The sequence below is a fragment of the Cavia porcellus genome, unplaced genomic scaffold (genome assembly GCF_034190915.1).
Source record: "Cavia porcellus strain 051 isolate PalLab524CR breed Dunkin Hartley unplaced genomic scaffold, mCavPor4.1 scaffold_29, whole genome shotgun sequence".
NCBI lineage: Eukaryota > Metazoa > Chordata > Mammalia > Rodentia > Caviidae > Cavia > Cavia porcellus.
In genome coordinates, this window is record NW_026947512.1 from 11718278 (window position 1) to 11744630 (window position 26353).

The window sequence follows — 26353 nt, forward strand, 5'->3', positions numbered from 1 at the left end:
CAAATTTTTGGAATGCCAAACACACAGAAAATCTCATATACTTGGTGCAATTTTAAGATTCCTGAAAGAATAACATAGATTAGAATTTCTTAATCTGGAGATCTTAAATATCCAAGGGATCTATTAGTAAATTTTTCATAGGTCTCTGGACTCTTAGAAATTTCAGAGTGAGGATCTATGGCTTTCATTGTGAACAACACTGTGGTGGAATGAAAGTGACCTAGAGGGTATTAAAGAGTTGTAAGTTGCCAAGGAAAGCTTCTGAGTAGTTGGCTTCTTCTTTCCTTTCTTCCTTCCTTGCTTGCTTTTGGCACTGGGTGTCAAACCCAGGCCTCACACTTGCTGTTAGGCAAGTGCTTTGTTGCAAACTACATCCCTAGCCTGTTTGGCATTTTTGGTAGCATTTAAATGATAAAGAGGGGCATCTAGTTCAAAGATTAGACAGAAAATAGCTGGCATTAAAATCCAGTGATAAAAAAATGTTAGAAGATGAAGTTGGAAAGATAATTATAGGTCATATCACTTGTGGTTTGTAAACCATAGAAAGAAATCTGGATTTCTAGGCATTTCCAGGTTTTAAACTAGAAAAGGATTTTTTTTTGGGCGGGGGGTAGAGATCAAATTCACAACCTCCCATTTGCCAAGCAGGCACTTACACCGCTGAGCTAAACCTCTGGCTGGAAAAGGATTTTTTTTAATAAAAGGAAACAATATAAAACCACAAGGACTCTAGCATTTAGAAGTTTGAGTTCAGTTTTGAGAAGGAAAGAAATGTCATTCGTTGACACTTTGAAAGTGAGGTTCATCTGTTTCATACCTTGTTGAGAAGGCAAGATTAAAACAATAACCTGACCATTGGATTTGGCAAGTTTGCCATAAGACCAGAATGTCTATGAGGTCAGTCAGTATTAGAGAAAGGAGGTTGTGATAGTTTACACCATAGCCAGTATCTGATATGGATTTTAAGTGAAACTATAAATAGTTCTCTTTTTGTATTTCATCTTCAATTTTGTGGTTACAAGTTTTGGATTTCAATATCTAGATTAATATATCTGTATTTGTTGTGTGTGTGTGGTTGTTTTGTTTTTAGCTTACTAAGTTACTCTAACTTTTTTGGGATGCAGTAGTGAGGCAGTTAGCACAGTATGTGGCACGTGGCCATGTGAATAGTAAAAACTTAAAATGATGTACAGTATTTTGTACCCTTTGAGATTTGTATAGTGTTTAAGGGTTTAAAGTGTTCTGTCTTTTTGATTAATTTTAAAAATCCAAGTTCATCAAAACTCATATTAGTAGAGGGCTGGGGATTTAGCTCAGTGAGTGGCTTAAGCGCTTACCTGGTAAGCGCAAGGTTGTGATGTTGATCCCCAGTACCAAAAAAAACCCCAGCAAAATTTATACCAGTAGAAAGGAAGAACTAACATGTGATATGTATGTGTACCAGCTCCCCATGATGAATGTATTCATTATGTATCACAAACATACACTGATAAAAATGTATTTTTTAAAAAGAGCTATTGAATGTCCCTATGTTTTTGCACAGATTAGCACAGGATCAGATTCTTCGTAGGCATTAATACAAACTGCCTTGCTAATTACTAGTAAAGTTGAATATGGTGAGTGCTTTATCAACTCACTCAGCTTCAGCAACATTTTCAGATATTCAGCTCTCATTTTGAATGTTATGTCTTCTAAACACCTTTTAAAAATTTATTTATTTTATTTTAAAATGTACTACAGCCTTATGGACCATTATAGCATTTGACTCTGCAATCAATTAAATTATCAGATATTTTATTTTCTTTTTTGGGTTTTGTTTTGTTTGTTTGAAAAAGGGTCTTGCTATGTAGTTGAGGCTGGCATTGAGTTCACTATGTAGCCCCAGGCTGGCCTAGGACCTGTAGTGATCCTCCTGCCTCAACCTCCCGAGTGCTGGGATTGCAGGTATGTGCCACCATGGCTGCCATTTTTTTTTTTTTATAGTTTCCAAGTTTCACATTTATTAAAATCAGGAAAAACAGAAGGGCAAAGGGGTGAAAAGGAACTCCGCAGAGCAAGTTTGGGCTGAGTAAAAGGGGAGAAAAAAAACACAACCTACACTGTGGGGTGGGCTATCATGAAGGGACATCATAGCCTTATTTTCTTTTTCGGCATCTAGAAGACAATTTGAACATATTAAGTAGCAATAATATAAACCTGCTTTTAACTGTTTATTTGTAGTGAATTTTATTTAGAATATGTTTTACTGTAGAAGTCAAAGTATAGATAGTTTCACAATATACTCTATTGTGAGAGCAATTTGAATTACATGTAGGTAATGATAGAACTGATATGAAATTTACTTGGGCACTATTTACTAAACGATTACTCTTTCTGTGGATTATTTTCATTTTAGTGTTCTTTCGTGGGGGTTAAACTTTATTTTTGTGGTACTGGGAATTGATCACAGGGTCTGGTGCATGCTAAGCTAAGTAGCATACTTTGTAAATCTCAAAAGTTGAATTATAATGAGACTGTTGGCTACACAAAGGCAGATAACCATGACTGGTGTCCCACTATTTCCCCCACAATTTAAATAGTCTGACATATAATAGTGTTTGTAAGTATTTGTTGAATGAATGGATAGATTTTAACATACTTAAAGGAAATTACTCTGAATCAATAATTAAGATTTAGTTTTACTTTGTGAATCAAGCCCTGAACAGAATCACATCTCTAATAAATTATAATACTATAATACTTTATTCATCAATTCTCATTTTAAAAAAATTATCAGTAAATATAGTAGTTATTGTTTAAAATACATGCTAGAAGTTTTGTTTGTTTTTTAGTGCTTATTATCAAATCCAATGGACTAAACTATATCCCTATCCCTTTTTAAATTTTGAAGCAGAATCTCACCAAATTGCTTGACAGAGGCTCAAATTTATGATCCTCCTTTCTCTGCCTCCCAGAATGCTAGGATTACAGACATTGCTAAGATTTCAGGCAATTGTTTTGTTTCTAAATTTCAAAGTTTAAGGTCTTTTTTTTTTTTTTTTTTTAAATATAGCATTTGTCTATGTAGTTCAGGTTGCTCTTCAATTCTTATTAGCCAGGCCAGCCTTAAACTCACAGTGATACTGCTAGTTCAGCTTCCTGAGTGCTGAGATTATAAGTATGCCCCATTATACCCAGCTGGGAATTTAAAAATCTTTTAAGTTAATATGTTAACCATGTTGTCCTAGCAATACACACCATATATCTGTAAAACAAACTGATATAGGCTATGCAAGGAGCTTTAAAAAGATACTTGCTTATATACTGAATTTAAGAATATCTAAAACTTAAAAGAAGAACCTTTTAAAACACCTTACGCTCATTATTTCCACCAAATTTTATGATAAAATATTTTTAAGGTAGTTTTTATTTTAGGCCAGTTTTTCCAAAACTTCTTTATTGATGTATAATGTACATAAAGGTCCATATAAGTAAATAACTTGTCACCACTGAAGAGACCAATGTAACATGTCCAGTTCAAAATTATTATTATTAGTCCTAAAAAAGATTTTTGTTTTGTCATGTCTCTTCCTCATTCTCATTGCTGATCAAATCACTAGGGCCTCTTGCGTGTTAGAAAAGAATTAATCCTTAAAAGTTTTATCCATTTATTTATTTTGGTTCTAGAGACCGTACTCAGTGCCTTAGACTCACTAGACAAGTGTTCTACAACTGAACTAAGTTCCCAACTCTCCAGAAAGTTAACTTTTAAACATATACATATGTGAATATGTGTTTGTATGTTGGCACAGTATATAAAAAGTTAGAGGCTTAAAATTAAGAGACTTAAATGTCCTGGATTTAACTTTGTTACTAACTACAAGTGTCACCTTAAGTGAGTTTCCTTCCTTCTTTCTTTCCTCCTTCTCTTTTTTTCTCTTTCTCCTTCTTTTCCTTCTTTCCCACCCTCCTCTCTCCTTTTCTCCCCTCCCTTCCCTTCCCGTCCCCTCCCCTTCCCTCCCTTCCTCCCTCCCTCTTTTCCTCCCTCCCTCCCTTCTCTCTCTCTCTCTCTCTCTCTCTCTCTCTCTCTCTCAGGTTAGGGGGTTGGATTTGGTTTTTTTGAGACAGGGTCTTGCTATGTAGTTCAGACTGACCTTGAACTCACTGTGTAACCAGGTTGCCCTCAAACTCACAGCATTCTTCCTGCCTCAGCCTCCTGAATGCTAGAATTACAGATGTTCACCACCACACATGATTCCTTATGCAAGTTATTTCGTCTTTTTGGAAACTATTCCCCATCTCTAAATGAAGGAACAACACTGGATGTTTTATTATGGCTTTAATTCTGTAAAGTTACAAAAAGATGGATTATTAAAAGTGTTTTGAGAGGTTGTAGGGCAGAGAATGAATGAATTTGAATTGCTTTTTAAAAGTTTAATTGAAGCAAAAGACATACTCTAATTTTTTTCTCTGTTTTTCCAGGTTAAATTTCACACTATGTGCTGACTGTATCTACAGAAGATAATTTAAAAAAAAAAAAAGATAAACTTTTTTTCAAAGATTTTGATTCCAGTGGAATCTTTGCTTTAGATTTTGTGTGTGTGTGTGCGTTAGTGAATTGTAACTCCAGAAGCAATGCCTGTACAAGCTCCACAATGGACGGATTTCCTCTCCTGCCCAATTTGCACTCAGACTTTCGACGAAACAATTCGGAAACCCATCAGTTTGGGGTGTGGCCATACTGTCTGCAAGATGTGCCTGAATAAACTCCACCGCAAGGCTTGCCCATTTGACCAGACCACTATCAATACAGACATTGAGCTCCTCCCTGTGAACTCAGCATTGCTACAGCTAGTGGGTGCTCAGGTAAGATCAATGACCTCATTCTTTATCCTTTGTGGTGCATATTTTCCTTTTAGAGAAATTTGTTGAATTAAAACTGAGTAATGTTGCCTTCTATTTAAGTAGGTAAAATTTTTTACTGTACAAATCCTTTATTTTGTATGTTAGATTTATTGTTGTAGCCCATTGTTTTTCAGTTATAGTATAGAAACATCTGTTTCATCTTGTGGCTTGGTTTTCAGCAGTCCTATACATATGCATTAGTAAAGAAACTTAAGTGATAAGTCATAAGAACCTACCACTGAGGAAAATGTTCATAAATCCTTGCACTGTCCTCAGTAGGAAAGATGAAGCTGCTTCAGACAGTTTTACTTAGTAGATACCAATTTTAAGATGAGAAAGGTGACAAAAGTATTGAGTGCAGCATTTGTAAATAGTTTGTTTAGAGTAAGAGCAATATCCTTGATATATACATCTGAGCCTAGCAGTTCTGAAGGTAATTTTATGTAAATATTCTCAAATTAGAGACCAATGTCCTCACAAGATTTAAAACCAAAATATGCAAGTTTTTAGAAACAATTCATTTAGACAGTCCTCACTGTTTATACAGTATGAGTCTAAAGTCCCATATATTTACCATAAGTCAAAGATTAATCTTTCTATAAAATGCTAAAACATGACAAATGTTGATATTATGTGTACTGGAGATAAAGTCAACTGTTCCAAAATAGCTTACTCATAAAGAAAATCTACTTTATTTGCAAGCCTATCTTGTTGTCACCAGTGCTGCTAAATATTTGTCAAAAAGAAAAATGGAGTTGATCCTTTTTATTTTCTTCCTGTAATTGTTCATTTCATAAGGCTGGCATTCAAGAGGCTGAGGCAGGAGAATCACCATGAGTTTGAGGCCAGCCTGGGCAACTTAAGTGAGTTCAAGACCAGCCTGCACTGGTAGTAAGACCTGATCTTAAAGAAAAAAAGAAAAAAGAAAAAGAACAGCCTACCTTTCATACTTCTATACCAATATAAGACATTAATAATAATGGATGCAGGGTAATAGAATGTTCCGTACTATCTTTGTCATTTTTTTGTAAATCTAAAGTTGTTCTAGTCAAGTATGGTTACACATGTATTCCCCCCGCATTTGGGAGTCTGAGGCAGGAGGATTGCTGTGAGTTTGAGGCCAGCCTGGACTGATGACATAACAAGACCAAAATATAAATAAAATAAAATCCCTCTGTAAAATAAGGTTTATTAACACATTCTTGCCAGCCTGAACCACTGGTGGTACAAACATCTAATCACTGTCATTGCTCTATTAATAAAATTAATAAAAAACTGTCCAAGGACAGTTGTACATGTTCTAGCCACCTGGCTGGGTGACATATAATTTACAACCATTCATAAACTCATTAAAGTTGGCAAAAGATCTGACTAGATATTTCTCCAAGAAAGATGGACAAATAGCCAATAACCACATAAAGGATTTGAACATCTTCAGTCAGGGAAATACAAATTAAAATTACATTAGGGCTGGGCACATAGCTCAGAGGTAGAGGATTGATACAGCATACTAGAAGCGCTGGATTCAGTGTCCAGCCTTTCACAAAGTTGTAGTGAGAGGGAGAGAATAGATGGGGAAAAGGGAGCTGATGATCACAGGTACTCAGTTTCAGTTAGACACGAGCAGTAAGCTTTAGTGATCATTGTATAGACTTCCAGAGCTGTTTCAGAAAGTGTCAAAAACAGTAAGATAAATCTTTTCTAAGCAAGGGAGAGTAAGAAGGGAGTTGATGTCACTTTTAGTATAATGAATTTTTTTAATGCATCTGAAGTGATAATTTTCTTTTTTTTTTTTTTTGGTCTTTTTCTTTTTTATCGGTACCAGGGATCGAGCTCATGACTATACAGTTGCAAGGCAGGCGCTTATGCCGCTGAGCTAATTCCCCAGCCCCAGTGATAATTTTCTTAACCTGATTTGTGTTGTGCCCCATAAATATATACAACTATTTTTTATAAATTAAAAATAAACAGAATGCACAAGGCCCTGGATTTGGTTCCCACAGCCAAAAAAAATTTAGAAAAATCTACTTTTGACCTACTAAAATTGATAATGATAGTAAAAAGTAGTTAGTAAATGTTATAAAATGGTATTCCACTTTTGGAAAATAGTGTGAAAGAGTTTCAGAAAGTTACCACTCTTATGTATATATACTCAAGAAAAACAGAAATGTCACGTAAAAACTTGTATACAATGTTCATTATTGATGCTAGTCAAAAACAGAAAACTCAAGACAATCTGCTTACCAGTTAATGCCTACATAAGTAAAATGTTGTACACATGTATAATAGAATGCTATTCATCAGTAAAAATAAATGAAGTACTGATGACTGCTACAGGCTAGACAATCCTTGAAAACATGCTTAATGGAAGAAGCCAGTCAGAAAAGCCCATGTATTGTGGGATTCTTATTTTTTCAGTCCAAATTAGGCAAATCCATAAATCCATAGAAAACAGATTCATTTTTCCTAAGGGATGGTAGAAAATGGGGAGGACATGACGGGAAGACTGATAATAAAGTATAAAGTTTCTTTCTGGGTGATGAAAATAGGAGATAGAGGCAGAGAGGATCACAGGTTTGAACCCAACCTGTCACCTTAGCAGGGTCTCAAAGGTCTGGGGGTTTTAATGTAAAGACCTTGTTTTTAATCCTCACCCCCCATCTAAAATTGATTGTGGTAATGGTTGTTCAACAGTGAAGGTACTAAAAATCATTGACTTGTGTGCTTTAAACCAATCTATCACTTGGTATGTGGATTCTCTTTCATTATGGCTATTACAGAAACAAAGCAATGCAGTAAGCCAGGCAGGAGGCAAAGACAGGAATGATTGCAAGTTTGAACTCTTCCTGAGCAATTTAAGGAGACCTGTTTCAAAACAAAACAGTGACGGAGCCCAGTAAATTCTCAGTGCAAAGATGTGTCATATGTAAAGAAAGCCTTTGAAAGCATTAAGTAAATTTAGTAGTTTCCATTGTCAGTGTTAGCAGTTCATAAACTGCACTCATGAACTTATTTGTTAATTAATGTATATTCAGACCTTTTCTTTTGGCTTCTAGGTCCCTGAGCAGCAGTCCATTACATTGTGTAGTGGTGTTAAAGATACAAAGCATTATGAGGAAGCCAAGAAATGTGTAGAAGAATTAGCATTGTACCTGAAACCACTCAGCAGTGCTAGAGGTAAACCTGATAAAATTATTCATGCTAAGCAGACATCCAAGTGACACTTCCAATTATCTCTGAAGTTGTAAGCTATTTGAGAGTGCCAATAAAATTTATTTAGTGTAAATCAAACCCATTTTATGTTAAGTAATACTACCACATCAAATAAAATAGAGTTTGTTTGATGCTGGAAACATTATTCGAATTGATGGCAAAAGTAAGTATAAGCAGCCAGGTATGGTAGTGCATGCCTGGAATCCCAGCATTCGGGAAGCTGAGGCAGGAAGATTGCTATGATTTGGAGGGCAGCCTAGGCTATATAGTTGTTCAAGACCAACCTGAACTGGGCCCAGGGATATGGCACAGTGACTACCTGGCAACCACAAGGTCGTGAATTTTGAGTCCTGGTACCATTAAAACAAACAAACAAACAAAAAAAAAACCAACTTGGATGTACATAGCAAGACCCTGTCTCAAAAAACAAAATAAAATCAGTGCAAATGCTTTCTCTTGTCATTTGACAGTTCTAAATAGTCTCTTAACTAATTGTAAATGATGTTATAGGATATATTGTAATAAAAATAGAAGTTGTCATCACTTCCCAGAAAGCACATACTACTTAATTATAAAAGATTAGACACTATGAAATAATATACTAAAACTGTTAGAACTTCAAGATTTGGGTTTTAAACTAATTTTTCATGTTGCCTGGCCTCTTCCCCCATCCCTCATAATTAAATGTATGATAGTATTTGAATATTTACAGGAGATTTATGTACGTGTTTGTATATTTTTAAAATGCTCCTGTCTTGTTTTATTTGTTTTAAATATTTTAGTAGGACCCAGAGGTGTTCACACACCCACAAGTCAATCAGCCTGTCAAAGGAAGTGTTCCTGGACTGTAAAATTACATTGTAAACCTACAGATAACTTCTTTCTTCTCTTCTAAAGGAGTGGGTCTGAATAGCACTACTCAAAGTGTTCTCAGTCGCCCAATGCAAAGAAAGCTTGTGACTCTGGTCCACTGCCAACTAGTGGAAGAAGAAGGCAGAATTCGTGCCATGAGAGCCGCTCGATCTTTAGGTGAACGAACAGTTACAGAGCTCATTCTCCAGCACCAGAATCCTCAGCAACTCTCTTCCAATCTGTGGGCAGCAGTCAGAGCTAGGGGCTGTCAGTTCCTTGGACCAGGTATATAATCAAAATTGAATATTCTACCAGAAATTGTAGAAGTGTAATGTAAGAACTCCTAAGTGATATACAAAGACTGTTCTGTTTTTTTTTTTTTAATTTTATTTTGAAAGTATACAACACAAAAAGACAAAATAAAGCCAACTAAGATTGAACAGTGAAATTAGTACAGAACTTCACAGCAGGTAATCGGGATAACAGTAATAGGTATCACAGTATATTTTGTTATCTTTATAATAGTTGTTCTTTCCATCACGTATATCAAATTGAGATGAAATATAGAACACTATAGAACTTATCAAAACAGAATATTGAATAGAGCAGTACCATTAATCAGAAAAGTGCAAAACAGTAATAAAAATATTTGCCTTCAAAGAGATGGTAGAAGGAAGTCCCCCTTATTTGCTATGGTCAACCTCCCAGGAGATGCTCAGATTTCTGGTTCCCATTTGCTAATGGGCAGTGTGTGTGTGTGTGGGGGGGCGGGTAGGGGACGTGGGATATTTGACTCTAGGCCGTGCATCACTAGGTTCACTGTTGCTTAGCAGGGAGGCAGGCTGGTTGTTTGGTTTCACAGTGTCCTAAGTTCCAACATGGTGTGGATCTCAGGAGCTGCTGCTGGTTCTCCCCCTGGAAGGGCTGCAGTCTGCCAGACCACCACCGCTTACCAAGGAGGGGAGGTGCTTGCTTGGCTTCCCAGGGTCCTAAGTTCCAACATGGTACAGATCTCAGGAGTTGCTGCTGGTTCTCCTCCTGGAAGGGCCACAGTCCACCACACTGCCACTGATTACCAGGGAGGGGAGGGGAGTTGCTTGTTTGGCTTCCCAGGGTCCTAAGTTCCAACATGGTGTGGATCTCAGGAGTTGCTGCTGGTTCTCCCCCTGGAAGGGCCACAGTCCACCACACTGCCACTGATTACCAGGGAGAGGAGGTGCATGCTTCAGACTGTTCTGTTGTTAACAAGTAGCGTCCCACTTAAAATGCTAGCTTAGGGCTGGGGATTTAGCTCAGTGGCATAAGCACCTGCCTTGCAAGCAGGTGGTCGTGAGTTTGATCCCCAGTACCGATAAAAATGAAAAAGACAAAAAAAAAAAAATGCTAGCTTAAGTAATCCTGTTAGTTTTTCAAAAACTTTAAATGTTTCCTTTTAATACCCAGAGTTGGTTCTTTTTGAGAGAAGTTTTTAAATAAAGGCATGAATACCTTATTAAATATATGCAGTATAAGACCAAGTTGCCAGCAAAATGGTTTAAAAGTATATCTGTAAATATCTTCTGTGGTGTTATATCTGCAGAAATGATTGTATATTCTTTCTCTGATGAAGTGTGTTTCTCTACGTGATACATTTTGGTTTTGCCTAAATTGCAGCAATGCAAGAGGAAGCTCTAAAGCTGGTTCTTCTGGCCTTAGAAGATGGTTCTGCTTTGTCTAGAAAAGTGTTGGTTCTCTTCGTGGTGCAGAGGTTGGAGCCACGGTTTCCCCAAGCCTCCAAAACTAGCATTGGGCATGTTGTTCAGCTCCTTTATAGAGCCTCTTGTTTCAAGGTATGAACCAAAATTCAGCTTAAAAAATAGCCTCTTTTCCTAAACTTAAAGTAAAACTTGGAGTGTTACGTTCCCTGTGCCCTTTATAAAAACATAAGCAGTTTTTGTTTTACTCATTTGCAATACTGAGGATTGAACCCAGGGCTTCATTGCTAGACAAGTACTGTTTCACTGATCCATCTTTAGCCTTTTTTAAAACTTTATTTTGAGACAGTATCTCACCAAGTTGCTAAGGATGTCCTTGAACTTATAATCCTCTTGCCTCAGCTTCATGAGTAGCTGGGATTACAGATCTGCATCTAACACAAACATTTTTTGTTGTTTTGGAGCTGGGTCTTGTTACATAGTCCAGGTTGGCCTTGAACTCATGATCTTGCATCTACCACCTGAACATTAGAATTACAAGTGTGTGCCTACCGTGGCTGTCACGAACAAGTTTCATTTGGAGATTTGTTCCTGCTATAATTATACATACGCTATACTGGCGTTTCAATTACTGTTGTGATTTAGCATTTACATTAATGCTGGACATAGTCTCTTGTGTCCCATGTTTGAGGGACCAACTCCAATATTGGTACTCACTTTGTATCACTTATTGTCTTGTTTTATTTTCTTGACTTCTTGAAGTGAAGTTTTGCTGCTGGTACAGCTCATAACTATACTTCATGAACATGCTAGCTATAGGGAAGTCAGTTCCAGATATCATCACATTCCCTCGTCTGATACACTTTTCCTGAGGACCCCTAAGACTGTCAAAACCTGTAGCCAAAAGTACTTTAACTGGTTCAGATTATCTCTGAATACAGTAAATCACTTGTGTTGTAATGGTTAAGGCAATGTTATTATAGCATATAATCTCCCCAAAATTGTTTTTTACTTGTGGGGAAAAATAAGTGCCTCAGCTAGGTGCTGTGATATATACCTGTGATGCTTGTTACCTGAAAGCCTATGGCAGAAACATCTTAAGTTCAAGGCCAGCCTGGACAACTTTGCAAAGTCTTTTCTTAAAATAGAGTTGGGAATGTAGCTATGGTAGACTATTTGCCTAGTATGTATAAAGCCATGGGGCATGTGTTTGCACGTTCATGCACACACATGCCCAGTATACCCACAAAGTAAATCTCTCGATTCTAGTTAAAAGCATTATTTGTGGGTTGGGGGTATAGCTTAGTGATATAGTGCTTATTGGGCCTGGTTTTATACCTTAACTCTACAAAAAAAAAAATCTTTTTACAATAATTTTAACATATTTCCAACTTAGTCATTCTTTATAGGAAATATGTACCCATGTAGCCATGTTGTAACTTTTCTTTTAGTATATCTTATATTTTCATCTGAAATATTTTTCAAGCTGCTTTCACAGATTTGATTTTCTTAGTATATTACAGTTTTAGGACTTGATATATTGCTTCCCCCTGGAATTTTTTTTCCATTACAGTTCTAAAAGCCAAGCCCAAAGAAATCAGTATAGTACATAGAAAGCATACTTTGCCACTTAATGAAGTTCAGTCTGTATTAAGGGAATGTTTCATTCCATATATATATTTGGTTTTTTGACTTGCATTTGAATATGGCAAAATATAATTTAGGAGCTCTTTTCTTTTTGTCTTTTTTAAGAGAAGGTCTCATTATGTAGGCCAGGCTGGTCTCAAATTCATGGTGATTCTCCTGCCTCTGCTTCTCAAGGGCTGAGATCACAGACATGTACCATGGTGCTGTCTAATTTAGGGATTTTTTATTATAGTTCTTGGTTTTTATGTATTTGATCTTTCTGTGGATTACCTACCCAAATGTAAAGTATGCCTTTCTTTGTAATAAGAATGGAACACACTTTAAAATCTACTATCAGTGTAACCTAAAATTCCTGACTACAATATTTTGTAATTTGTTAGGCAAGAGAAAGGAGAATTTTCTATTAAAATAATACAGACTTGTATGGAATAAAAAGTGAAGGCAAAAAATACGGTTCAAAATATGTTGCACAATAGGTGATCCTACACTCAAATTACTTTCTTTCCTTTGACAGTATGCATTTAACCTAAATCCAGCCGGATCCAAAATATGTCAGTTATTAAAGTGATAACAGAAGTACCTGAATCAACAAGAGAATTAAATGAATTAACATATAGTATAATAATAAGTAATTTAACATACTGACTGGCACATATGAAGTGCTTAAGTGGTAGGTTTGTTTTGTTCTTAGACGGGGTCTTACTGTATTACCCATCCTGGCCTTAAACTTGTGGTCCTTTGGCCTGAGTATCTAGGATTACAGATGTGCACCAGCATGCCCAACTCATACGTACACTTTAAAATGCATGAATATGTTAAATTCACCCAATCTTTGAATTTCAATCCTACACACATTTATTCTTTTCATAAACCTGTCCCAGAAAATTTTGACATCTATAATGGGGAATGTTACAAGCGAAAGTATACTGCCTTTTTTTGTTAGGGGGAGCATTTGGGGTTTTTGTTGTTGTTGTTTGTTCGTTTGTTTTGAGACACTGACTACAGTGTCTCAAAAGTCTGGGATTACAGGTATGTACCACTATGCCTGGCTAATCTTTTTATTGTTGCTGGGAGAGACTTGTTACGTTAAAAATCATGCTGTTGTGCGCCCCTGTAATCTCAGCAACTAAGGAGGCTGAGGCAAGAGAATCACAAGTTTAAGGCCAGCATGGGCAAGTTAGTAGTGAGACCTTTTTCTGAAATAAAAATTTAATAAATGGGTTGGGGATATAGCTCCCTGTAGATGCTCTAGGTTTAATCTCTATCTCACATACACACAAATTATCTATATGTATTAATATATAAACTTACTGGGGTTTTCTCCTTTATTATGAGACTATTTATATTTTACTAGGTCACTAAGCGTGATGAAGATTCTTCTTTGATGCAACTGAAAGAAGAATTCAGAACGTATGAAGCTCTGCGGCGAGAGCATGATTCCCAGATAGTGCAGATTGCTATGGAAGCAGGCTTGAGAATTGCCCCAGACCAGTGGTCATCTTTGCTTTATGGAGACCAGTCTCATAAATCTCATATGCAATCCATTATTGACAAGGTAGATGCTTTTTTGTTTCTTACTTCTTGAGACTAATCTTGGAGTTTTGGTAATTTGTGATTTGGTTATTTATTTATTTATTTATTATTTATTATTATTATATATATTATTATATATTATTATTTATTTATTTATTTAACAGAGGAGTATTAAAGTGAATTAAAGTAAAGGAGTATTAAAGTAAAAATTAAAAAATAAAGTGAATTCCTCACATTAGGCCTTTGTAAATTGCACCCACTCAGGTTCATTGTCACATCCTAACTTGTCATATCAGAATACCAGTTTGTTTATATACTTGTAAGTATTTGATTAGTGTTAAAGGTTTATCCAGTGCTCTCTAATATTCCTTGGCGGATCATCCATCTGAGTTTTGCCATCGCCTTTCTTCACTGTTCTTTTTGAGTTTCCATCATTGTGTTAGTTAAACTCATTTTCTAACTGTGTATTATCTTCCCATAGCAGCCATTTACTCATCTGTAAGCTATATGTTGAACATAGAGGTTTTAAGAGTCTCAAGTCAGAATAATTTTATGTGTAATGAAGTTTTACCACCATTCCAAGTTTGGTCAAATTCTCAGTACTTATTTCTGTTTTATCTGTTGCCTGTTATGATGAATCAAAGTAGATATAAATGTTAGATGAGGTTCCAGTTAGTTATATTTCTCTCTCTTTTTTTTTTTTTTTTTTGTCTTTTTCTTTTTTATCGGTACCAGGGATCGAACTCACGACTGCCTGCTTAAGCCGCTGAGCTAAATCCCCAGCCCCTAGTTATATTTCTCTTAAAACTGGAGTAATGTTACCAATTTTTGATGTAATTCAACATGAAACGTATGAAATTGCTATTACAAAGCCTTAAAGCAATGCAGTATTTACTGTTGTATGTTAAAAAATAGTCATTATATTTTACTATGTTACCTTAAATACTTAAAATTCCAGAAATGCCAACTCCAGAATCCACCCCACATTTAGAGAACCAAACTGTGAAGAGTAGCTTAAAAATCATAATGGTTAGAATTTAACAATAGAAGTTTATTATGTACCTACTGGTTTTGAGCAATTCATTTAATGCTGTCACAAGCTCCCAAGTTTTCCTTTTGACTCAGAGATGAGATATTAAATTCATTTTTTCAAATCACTTCAGTATTAAGTGACAGAGGTAGATTTGAATCTCTGGTATGCTGACTGTAGAATATGTTCTTAACCATTGAATTTCTTATTGGACCGGGCATATAACTCAGCAGCACAGCATCTGCCTGGAAGCGCAAAGTCCTGAGTTCAATTCCGAGTACAAAAAAAATTTCTTACCATGCTATTTTGCTCCTATTTCCAAAATAGGACTCCTTCAGCTGGGAATGGTGGTGTGTACCGTAATCTCAGCATTTAGGAGGCTGAGGCAAGAGAATCACAGCAAGACCCTGTCTTTAAAAAAAGAAAATAGAGATATCATTGTCAGTTAGTACATGACATTTTGTACTAAAAAATTACTGTAAAGGAACTAGGGGTCCCTCAGCTCAGTGGAAACGACTTGCCAAGGATGGGCAGGGTCCAGGATTTGATGATAACCAGCGCTGCAAAAATTAAAATATGTATATTTCTTTCTCCTTTTTTAAAAAGGGATAGTAAGATTTTATTATTTATTAAGTCTTAGTAGTGGGTATATATTAGATACTTTTATTTGAAATATTTTATAGTAAAGGTATTTAAAAATACAAAACTTGCTACAGTATTAAAGAAACCAAAACACTTAAGTACATTAGTGGCTATGTTTATTTTTTTTTTAACTTTTTATCGGTACTGGGGATCGAACTCACAACCGGCTGCTTGCAAGGCAAGTGCTTATGACTGCTGAGCTAAATCCCCAGCCCCGCTATGTTTATTTTAAAATTAGAATAAATATATTAAACAAAGGCTGGATGGGTGTATTGGTACACTATAGTCCCAGCACTTGGGAGACCAAGGCAGAAGGATCACTGAGAGTTTGAAGCCTGCCTGGACTACATAGTGAGTTCAAGGACAGCCTCAACTACATAGTAAGACCCTGCCTTGAATGAAAGAAACAAATAGACAGACATGTACATGCTGAAAGTCTTATTGGTATTTTCCATGTGTATTTAAATGTATACTATTTTTTAAAAAATAACTTTATAAAGTGACAATGTGGGAGAAGGAAGATACTCATCTGCTTTAAGAGCTAAATGTTTTTATACTTGATCTTAGCCAAAAGGCCAAGAAACAATGAGCTAAATGTTTTTAAATAGCAACCCTTATTTACTGTCATAAAATCAGTGTTTTTTCCAGTTAAAGGTCAAGGCCAGTTGAAGGGATTTAATGTGACAGTGTGTCTTCTTAAGGCTTAGGGAAATGATACAATGTGAGAACTTCCAAGAATCTCAGACTAGCTGGGCTGGTGAGGCACACCTATAATCCCAGCACTCAGGAGACAATGCTGGAGGATCACTGTATGTTCAAGCTAGCCTGAACTACATACCACGACCCTTTCTGAGAAAAACAAAAACAAAACAATCTCAAGCTAATACAGGACTTTTTTCGAGCTGTGGTAGACTTTTAAAATTGTTTAGCCTACTTATCAGATGGACTTCAGGTTGATGAGATTTATATTTAGTGTCATAGTTTTTTATCAACAGAATTTGGACTCAGATCCATTTTGACTGAACTCAGCATCCTTGTTTTTGCTTTTGTCTCTAAATTATATCTCCATGTACCAGTGTGTGAGTGTAGAGAAAGGCAGAATTTATTCAGGTAACAAGTAATTTAGTCTGGTCAAAGCATAGGATATGTTGGTGAATAAAAATTAAATGTAATAAAAATTGTGAAAAAGATTTTTCTTTCTTTGAGGATTATCTGGTCTTTGGAAAAGTTAATATTTATCTTTTTTTAAGTTGCAGACCCCAGCCTCTTTTCTACAGAGCGTTCAGGAACTAACAATTGCTCTCCAGAGAACTGGAGACCCAGCAAACTTGAACCGTCTAAGACCCCATTTGGAGCTGTTAGCAAATATTGACCCTAGTCCAGGTAAACGCAGTGGAAAACAATGGATTCTGTGTGCCCTTGGTGCTGCAGTGTTTCTGCAGTTGTCTTCTGTTACATTTTTCTAGAGGTTTTTAAGTTCTTTTTGTGTAGTATTTTAGTTTTGTCTCAAGTCTTGTCCCTTTTTATCTCATGTAAGTTCACATCAACTAATACTTAACTTTTACTGTACTACTCAAGAGAAAAATAGATATCTTTGGGCCCTTTCTGGTTTTTTCTTTCTCCCATCCCAGTATTCTTCAATATTTTCTTACTTTGCTAGAATTCATGTTTTTCTCATTTTTATTATTATATATGCTTAGTTGTGTTTCCTTGATCCCATTTTTATCTTTTCCATGATACCTGGTTTCTTGCTTATCTCTATTTTGTCAGTCCTTTCCTGTTCCTTCTCTTTGACCTGAAATTGTATTCAAGTTTCATTTTTTCCTGATACATCTGACATGTCCTATTTTAGTGTTTATTCCCACTACTGAACTGAAACTCTCCTCATATTCCCTAGTAGTTTCCTAGTGTCTTAATTCCTCCTCCTCGTCCTTCTTCTCAATTCTTAAATTACTTCATTTATCTTCAACTTTCAATAGTTGTTGACTACTTCCTTAATATAGACTCTTCTGACACCTTATCTTTCTATAGTCTCATATTTTCTGACTAGAGTGCTGCTGCATTTACCCACAAAGGTATAGCTTGCAAGAAAGAAGTGAATGTTAATAAGATTATGCTCCTGGAACTTTGTTTCCTCTGTATTCTTTGTTGTTTGTTATTTTTAGCATCAGATTAACCCTTCCTAGAAGAGACTGTTAGGTAGCTCTGTGACTCTTATCTCTGCAGCACCATTCTGGTCTCTTTCCCAAAGGCTTGCTGAGGGTCTTCATTTTCTGTCCTGTTCTTTTTAAAGTGAGTTCCTCTTCATTCCATACTTGCTCTTTCCCGTGTGTTTCATATTATCAACCTCATTCTTTGAGGAATGTAAGCTTAAAATGTCCGCCGTCTGTCTTGCCTCATCTCTTTTCTTTCACTTGCTCTATGTACCATTTCCGAAAACTGGATTTATCTGTTCCTTAATTAATTGTCCTGTGTCTTTTCTTGCTGCTTATGTTGACAGTCTCATTCATTTTCCCTGAGACTGAAAATCTTCCAGTGTCCTCTGCTGTTCTCTAGTCTGCTCATTGCTGCACAGTCAGTTGCATCCTCGATCTTAATTCCACGCTCATAAACTTTCAGGGCTACCCCATTATTTATAAGGCTTGGGATGCATGACTGTAGCAGTCAAGATTCTTTGTGACTTATTTGATTTTTGTTTCATTTTACTTTTTGTTGTGTTTTTTCCTTCTTTCTTTTTTTGATTTGTTTATCTGTTTGTTTGTTTTTGAGACAAGATTGTGCTATGTAGTTTACACTGGCCTGGAGCTTACTGTGTAGCTGAGGCTGGCAATCCTTCTGCATCAGCCCCCAAGTACTCACATTGTAAGAGTGCACCACCACATCCAGCTTGTGGGGTTTTGTGTGTTAGTTTTATGGTACTAAGGATTGAACCCTAAAAGTAACACTAAACTATATCCCCAGCTCTTTTTATTTATTATGTTAAGATGGGTCCCACTAAGTTGCCAACGCTGGCCTCAAACTGGTAATCCTCCGTTCTCTACCTCCTAAGTAGCTAAGATTATATGTATACACCACTATGCCCAGTTCTCTTCTTTTTGTTTTTTCCCCCTTTTTATCAGTACCAGGGATCGAACTCACGACCGCCTGCTTTCAAGGCAGATTCTTATGCCGCTGAGCTAAATCCCCGGCCCTCAGTTCTCTTCATTTTTTTAAAGCAACCTATTTTGTAAGTTTGCTCCAAAGATTGCTTCATCATACTAAATCATACTAAATTTATTCCTAGAATACATTTTTTCCCAGTCTTAAGGATTCAACTCCAGGCCTATGCACTGAATCACATCCTCAGCCTTCCTCCCCACCTTTTTTCTTGGTACTGGGAATCAAATGCAGGACCTTGCACTTGGCAGGCAGGGCTGTGCCACTGAGCTATATTCCAGGCCTTTTAGCTTTTTTTATCTTGAAATACGGTTTTGTGAAGTTGCGCAGGCTGAGCTCAAACTTGTAATTCTTCTATCACAGCTTCCTAGAGTGACAGTATTATAAGCATGTATCACCACAGTTGGCTTCAAGTGAGTTGTATTTAGCCAGTTTCAAAGGTCACTTCTAAGTTCTTGTGTTTAACGTATTAGCAGCATTTATAACATTACTATTTACTCTGTCTTCCTTAAAAAGCTTTTCTCTTGGCTTATAAGTGATCACATTCTTCCAACTTCCTTTTTATATTATTAGACTTCTCAAAGTCCTCTGCTGACTTCTTGTCTTCATTGCTTCTGGCCTTGAAGTGTTTCCAGATTTTAAACCTGCTACCCTTTTGAGACAAGTGTTTGCTGTGCTATCCCTCTTTTCTATTTATGCCTGTCTCCCCTGTTTTGTAAGTTTTCCCCTAATATCTTCTCTATCTAAAATTTTATACATATTTGTTACCTGTCTTTGCTTTATGTTTTTAATTCATCATTAGCTACGCTATATTTTGATTATTGTCTTTTTTTCTGCAATGTGAAGATACTCTCCTTGAATATGACACAGTTCTATGTTTTTATCACTGTCACTTCTCTAGCAGCTAGAGCAATCTCTCTAAAGTAGTAGCTGTCCAAAAACTTAACTTTTGAATGTTTCTCACTACCTCTGACTATCCCCATTTTTTCCCCCAGAAGAAATTTCATATGTACTTCTTAGCCCAGTTCACATGCCGTCACTGAAAAGTCATCACTGAAAATGTCTTCTCACTTGATTTTATATGTATTTTAAAGAATACTTTATATTCAGTCTTGTGGTTCAGTTTTTCATAATAAAATCACAGTTCTGGCACTGAGCAAATATTAAATGAAGAAGACATGTAGCAGAATTGCTTTATATGATAACTCATCTGTTAAAATTTTATGTAGTACTTCATTTACTACCTATCTGACTTACATAAAACTTCAAAATAAACATACAAATTTGTAGCCAATAGTAAAAGTTTTCTGTGGTATTCAGTGTTGGTTTGCATCTTATTCAAAAATTTTAAGGTGCCAGCACTTAAAATCTTAAATTTTGATTGGGAGCATAGCTCAATGGTATAGTGTTTGCCTGGCATACACAGAGCCCTGGGTTCAGTTCTTCACATTGCAGAAAAAACAGAAGTCTGATGAGCATTACTTCAAATGCTCAAATTTAGGGTGTCCCTGGGAAACAGTAATGTGTATGGTAGGACCAGCCTTGCATTTTCACTTAACAACCAGCTAAAGCTAAGATAATCATAATCTTAAGATGATGAATATACCCTTGGATCAATAGATTCCCTGTTACTCTTCAGTACTAATGACTTCAATACTATGGGTCTGCTGACATTTGTTGGTATTGTCTGTCCTTTGTTACCTTCCTTTTCCCTTTTTTTGTTTTATTTTGTATCCTCAACTTTAAAAGACTAATGTTTATGCCTTTAAGACGATGTTTGGTGAATATGTGTAATATATAAAAAGCTATATGAGGCTTAACTTGATTTCACTGAAGTGCTGACATTAAGTCCTTTATTAATTTAATATTGAACAAAATACTGCATTACATTACAGTTTTTTTAAAATTTATTGCATAGATGCTCCTCCTACTACATGGGAACAGCTAGAAAATGGGCTGGTTGCTGTGCGTACAGTGGTACATGGGCTAGTTGATTACATTCAGAACCACAGCAAAAAAGGAGCAGATCAACAGCAGGTGAGTGAGCAGTTTGAAATTCACAGGTAAGCTGCTTTAGTTGTAAACTTAAAATTACAGATAGGCCATTGGTGAGTATACCTCCAGATACAGAGCCAAAAAAGTCATATGAATATTTTGACTCTGACTAAATTGGCAGCTAATTTAATGGTTACCAGCTAATTTAATGGTTTAGCCTAGTAATTTTATCTGACAACATTGAAATAACTCATTTGGATGTAATGTGCTGAGGTCACTTTGGATATGGTAACTTTTTTTTTTTTTTTTTTTTTTTTTTGGTCTTTTTCGTTTTTATTGGTACCAGGGATCGAACTCACGGCTGCCTGCTTGCAAGGCAGGCGCTTATGCCGCTGAGCTAAATCCCCAGCCCCGGATATGGTAACATTTGAGGGAGAAAGTAGATTTTCTTCTCCTCACTTTGTGTTATATTTCATTTTGATAAAAGGTGTCACTTTTTAACTGAGTGTGATGGTGCGTACTTGTAATACCAGCGATCAGGAAGCTAAGATTGATTGATACAAGTTTGAGGTCAGCCTGAGCTACATAGTGAGTTCAAGACCAGCCTATACTACATAGTGAGCCCCTGTCTCAAAAGTCATTTTTTATTAACAATGTATTATCTCACAAAAACTGCTCACACATTTGTAGATTTTTTTGTATTAGTATTTTAAGTGTTCTTGTTTACAGTGCCTCTTACTCCAATGGCCCAAATTTTCCTTTCCTTTTTTTTTTTAAATGTATTATAGGGAACAATCCAAGGTCTTCACACTGAGCTACATTCTCAGCCCTATTTATTTTTTAATTTTGAGACAGGGTCTTGCTGACTTTACCATGCTGGACTCAGACTTGCATTCCTCCTGCCTCGGCCTCCAAGAATGCTGGAATTTTAGACATTAACTAATATACTATCATGCCTGCCTTTAAATTTTTAGAAGTGAAATGTGTGACAGTAAATTATAATACATTATAGCCAGAGTTTCTATTTTTATTGCCAGTAACTTTATGCTAATGATTTAAAATTCTATAGTTTACCTATAATTAATAACAGGTCAGGTCAGGGATACAGCTCAGCAACACAGCGCCTGGCTGGCAAGCACAAGCTTGTGAGTTTTTTTTACAGAAAACGGGTGCAGAGATCACAAGTTTGAGGCTCTCTGGCAATTTAGACTCTATTTCATAATTTTTAAAAAGGGAGAAGTAGAAGCTGAGAATATAGTTCAGTGGTAGAGCATTTGCCTAGCATTTGTGAGGGTATGTGTTCCAGTCCTAGTACTGAAAGGAAATTGATTACAGGGCTTGTAGTACATTTTTTGATGTATAATAGGGAATAATTATACGTGTATAACTTCAATAAACATTGCACAAAAGATATTAGAAAAGTTTACTTTCTTGAAAGTCTTAAACATTTTTGGTTGGAGGTTGAAGCAAGAGATCACTGTGAGTTCAAGGCCAGCCTGGGCTAAATAGCAAGATCCTGTTTCAAATAAGAATATCAATAGGACAAAAAAATCCAGTTTAATTTATTTGTAAAATAAAACTCTGAGATTTCCAACACAATGACTTTTCCATGAGTTTTTTTGGGGGATTGTTTGTTTTAGGTGGGAGAGAAGTTTTGTGGTTTGGTTTGGTTTTGGTTTTGGTGTTTTTTGACACAGGCTCACTATACAATTCAGTCTGGCCTTGAACTCATGGCTATCTTCCTGAGTGCTGGCCTCCTGAGTGCTGGGACTATAGGTGTGTACCAACACACTTGGCATTGCTCTTTTAGTTTAGATAAACATGGGACTGGGGATTAGCTCAGCACCATAAGCACCTGCCTTGTAAGTAAGTGGTCGTGAGTTCGATCCTGACAAAAACAAACAAAAAAGGATTTAATAAAAAACAAACATGAGATTTAGTCTAAATTATGCATGTAGATTATCAGGACTCTAAACTGACAATGGAAAGTTCATGTTTATTTTGTTTTGATGGCTTTTGTTTTATGTCTAATGTTTTGATTTTGGTTGTAGCCTCCACAGCATAGCAAATATAAAACATACATGTGTCGAGATATGAAGCAGAGGGGAGGATGCCCTCGCGGAGCCAGCTGTACATTTGCACACTCACAGGAGGAACTGGAAAAGTAAGTGTAAAAGTCATGAGACTTGGCTTTTAGAATAATATAGTTTGCTGATTTTGAGAAGTACAGAAATGAGTAGGAAATCCTTAGAAAACTGAAAACATAATTTTTCTTGAAAAGCAGTTTTTCAGCTTTGGCTGTGTTGTAGCTACTAGAGTTAGGAAGCTGTTTCTGGTGAGTTAAATCTAAATTAGTTGTTTGTTTCATTTCATTTCATGTTTTGTTTTTGTGGTACTACGAATTGAACCTGAAGCTTTCACATTAAACTACATCTGCAGCCCTTTTTAAACTAGTTTTTCTTTTGACACACATTTTACTAAATGTGTTTGAACTAGGGTTTCTTTTACTTTGGCCCCCCAGAGTGCTGTGATTACAGCCATGCACCACCACACTAAGCTTGAATAAACTCCAGGCTCAATCAGAATCCCTTAATGTATTAAAATGTCATAGGTATTTTTCTACATGTTAGTAAATATCTTTATTCAGTCTTAACAGAGACCAATAACTGTTAACCTTGTGTCCTATGCTGAAGTGAATATAAAGACTGGTATTTCACAGGAATTAGAGTGAAAAGCATATGAACTCAAGTACATGTACTCAAGGTAACATTTTAACTTCCCTGTTTTAATAGGGAAGTAACTCCTATACATTTGAAAAATTTTACCCCAACCTTTACAACAGAATGAATTTTTGTGTGTATATATATATATATATATATATATATATATATGAAGTAATCAGAAATTTCAATATGTAGGAAGGAAATCAGGGTACTTAGAGGTGTTTTTGTTGTTACGTTTTAAAGAAGGAAAGAATTCTTTATAAGTGACAGTCCTATATCCATAACAGAAAGGATTGATAAATGTGATTACATAGATTAAAGTAAACTACAGTTAAATTAAAGAGAAGCCAGACATGGTGGCACATACCTGTAATCCCAGTGCTTGGAAAGCTGAAGCAGGAGGATTGCAGTGAGATTAAGGCCAGCCTAGGTTACATAGCAAGTCTGTGTCTCAAAAAACAGGGAGATAGACAGACAGACTGACTGACCAGAGTGGGGAAGATCTATACCTGATACAGGATGAGCTTCTAAAGATCTATAAGGAAGATAAAGCATGAATCACTGGATTGTGTTCTAATCCTGTGTTGCTTTAACAAAATACCTTTGGCTGAGTAACTGGTAAAGAGGGTTATTTGGCAAAATAATTCTGCAGAGTCCAAACAGTACAGGGCAGATTCTCTGTTGTGTGTGTCACGACATGATGTGAAAGCAGAAAGGGCCAAGCTGTGGTGTGGTGTGGTGATTGTTCTTGCACAGACTGATTCATTCTGCAGCTCCAGAATGAACACCTTCCATGAGCAATAACCAAATTACCTTACACTAGCTACTGCCTCCTAAAGGTTCTGCTACCTTTCAGCATTGCCACACTGGGGACCGAGCTTTTGGCACTCAAACGTTTGGGGGAGCACATTCAACCCATAACTAAACCTTAATAAATAGACAGTTCACAAAAGTCATGCCCACTACACATGTAATATATTCAGTCTCTCATTAAAGAAATGTAAATTAAATACTATTTTTAAACTATCTAATTAACAATGACTGACACTACCCAGTATTTCATCAGTTATTAAAAAGTATTTTCCTATATTACCAATAGAAGTTATTAATAGTTTTAGAGAATAGTATAGCATTAAAATAATGTGTAATATGCACACCACTGACCTGTGTGTATACTGTTTCTGGTTATTCACACAAGGGTGCAAGCATATATATATATAATTATCAGTTACAGAATTTAACTGTATTTTAATAGCAGGGAAAAAAAGAAGCCTAAGATGAACTAACATAAAGGAATGTTGAAGATTAAATGGAGGGAAAAAATCACTATGTGATATATGACCCTATTTCTTTAATAGTCTTAACATGCATATGAATATGAATATTAAACATAGTGTCTAGAACAAAAAAATCTGTGTGATTCTCAATGATGGTTAACCCTGAAAGGTACCCTCCTAAATTTCTCAGATTTGAAAAACATAGAAAAATAACAGTGATATTGTAGTGGCATATAGTTTTGACGTTCTTGAATACATACCAGCAACTTGCTTTCATTGTTGAGAGACAAGAATGCAGGAGTCTGGCAGCTTTGTTTTTCTGCTTTTGTTAGAATCTGTGTAATTTTTTTAAAGTATAGCAACCATATAAATTTAGGCCATTGTTCTATGGTATTGTTTCCCTTGACTTTTAAAATAACTTCAGTTTTATGTGAACACTCATTATACATCAACATTTGTGAAGCAATTCTCATGAAAGTCAGTATTCTTAATTATGTAAATGTTTTAATGTAGTAAACAAAATTTTCACTGTACATTGGCTTTTTCTTTTGTCTGTGTTAGAGGCTTGTTTTTGCTGGGTTCCCTAGTCCTTATTTTTTTCCAGATTCTTTGATTATTGTTTTAAATTTTTTCTTTTTTTCCAAATCCACTTTATTTCGAGGATAAAAATTTTAAAAAGAAGAAAAAACTGCAACAAAATTTCATAACATGTCAATCAGAGGGTAACAATGAGATATATATTCCTATTTTTTGTTTGTTTTGTTTCTTTTGATTTGTGTTTTATTTTCTGATGCTGAGGATTGAGCCTAGGGCTTCAGACATGCTAGGCAAGTACTCTTTCACTAAATCAGATTCTTAGCTTCTATTCCTTACATAGGTTCACTATATCTAAAGTATACATTTGACGAAAAGCTAAAGTAAATATTTCAAACTGTCTACCCTACCTCAGTAATTTTCAGAAATAGAAATTTCAATAAATATTAAAAATGTTGACATGATTGGTAATGGTATAAATATTAATGCATATTTAGTAGGAGAAATTTTATGTAGAGAATTTTAAATACATTTTAGTTCTTGGTTATCCTTTTTTTTTTTTTCTTTATGTATGCGTTATCTTTTTGTATAGATTTCGTAAAATGAACAAGCGTCTGGTTCCCAGAAGACCCCTGAGTGCCTCTTTGGGTCAGCTTAATGAGGTGGGCCTGCCTTCAGCCGCAATCCTTCCAGATGAAGGTGTGGTGGATCTGCCTAGCAGGAAAGCCTCTGCGCTGCCCAATGGAATTGTGTCAGCGGGGAACACAGTAACACAGCTCATCCCACGAGGGACAGACCCCAGCTTTGATTCCAGTCTGAAACCAGGAAAGATAGATCATCTGAGCAGTAGTGCTCCCGGATCCCCTCCTGACCTGTACGTCATTTTTTGTGTCTTAAGGGTTCTTCTTTATACACAGAAGTAGAAGGAAGGGGAAATAATTGTTTTGTTTTGGGAGAAAAAAAATTTTTTTTGTCTTAACTTCTGTTTCCTGTACTAGTGATTTTTTAAAAAAAAGATACAATAAGCACAGATTTTAAAAGATCAAAATATATATATATGCTTTTTAGAGATGATGACTATTAGAATAAGCCAGTTTCTCAAACCGAGCCAGTCTTTTTTACCTGTAACAATTTATGTACATTGGAAGTATTTTAGAGACACTAAACTTGAAT

The 26353-nt window shown here is 35.9% G+C and overlaps 1 protein-coding gene across 8 annotated transcripts in view; it reads left to right on the forward strand.

The window, feature by feature from the left end:
- The window catches only part of Rc3h1 (ring finger and CCCH-type domains 1), a 72175-nt gene that overhangs the window by 22783 nt on the left and 23039 nt on the right, over nucleotides 1-26353 (forward strand). For 6 of the 8 annotated variants that reach the window (XM_063239999.1, XM_063240001.1, XM_063240002.1 and 3 more), the window contains exons 2-10: nucleotides 4462-4845; nucleotides 7941-8061; nucleotides 8995-9234; nucleotides 10603-10778; nucleotides 13645-13845; nucleotides 16746-16878; nucleotides 20570-20688; nucleotides 22698-22810; nucleotides 25773-26054. In XM_063239999.1, the coding sequence (XP_063096069.1) occupies nucleotides 4615-4845; nucleotides 7941-8061; nucleotides 8995-9234; nucleotides 10603-10778; nucleotides 13645-13845; nucleotides 16746-16878; nucleotides 20570-20688; nucleotides 22698-22810; nucleotides 25773-26054 (1616 nt within the window). In that variant the 5' untranslated portion in view covers nucleotides 4462-4614. Of the gene's footprint in view, nucleotides 1-4461; nucleotides 4846-7940; nucleotides 8062-8994; nucleotides 9235-10602; nucleotides 10779-13644; nucleotides 13846-16745; nucleotides 16879-20569; nucleotides 20689-22697; nucleotides 22811-25772; nucleotides 26055-26353 lie in introns of those variants that run through there. The other 2 variants (XM_063240000.1, XM_063240006.1) reach the window with 2 other exon arrangements.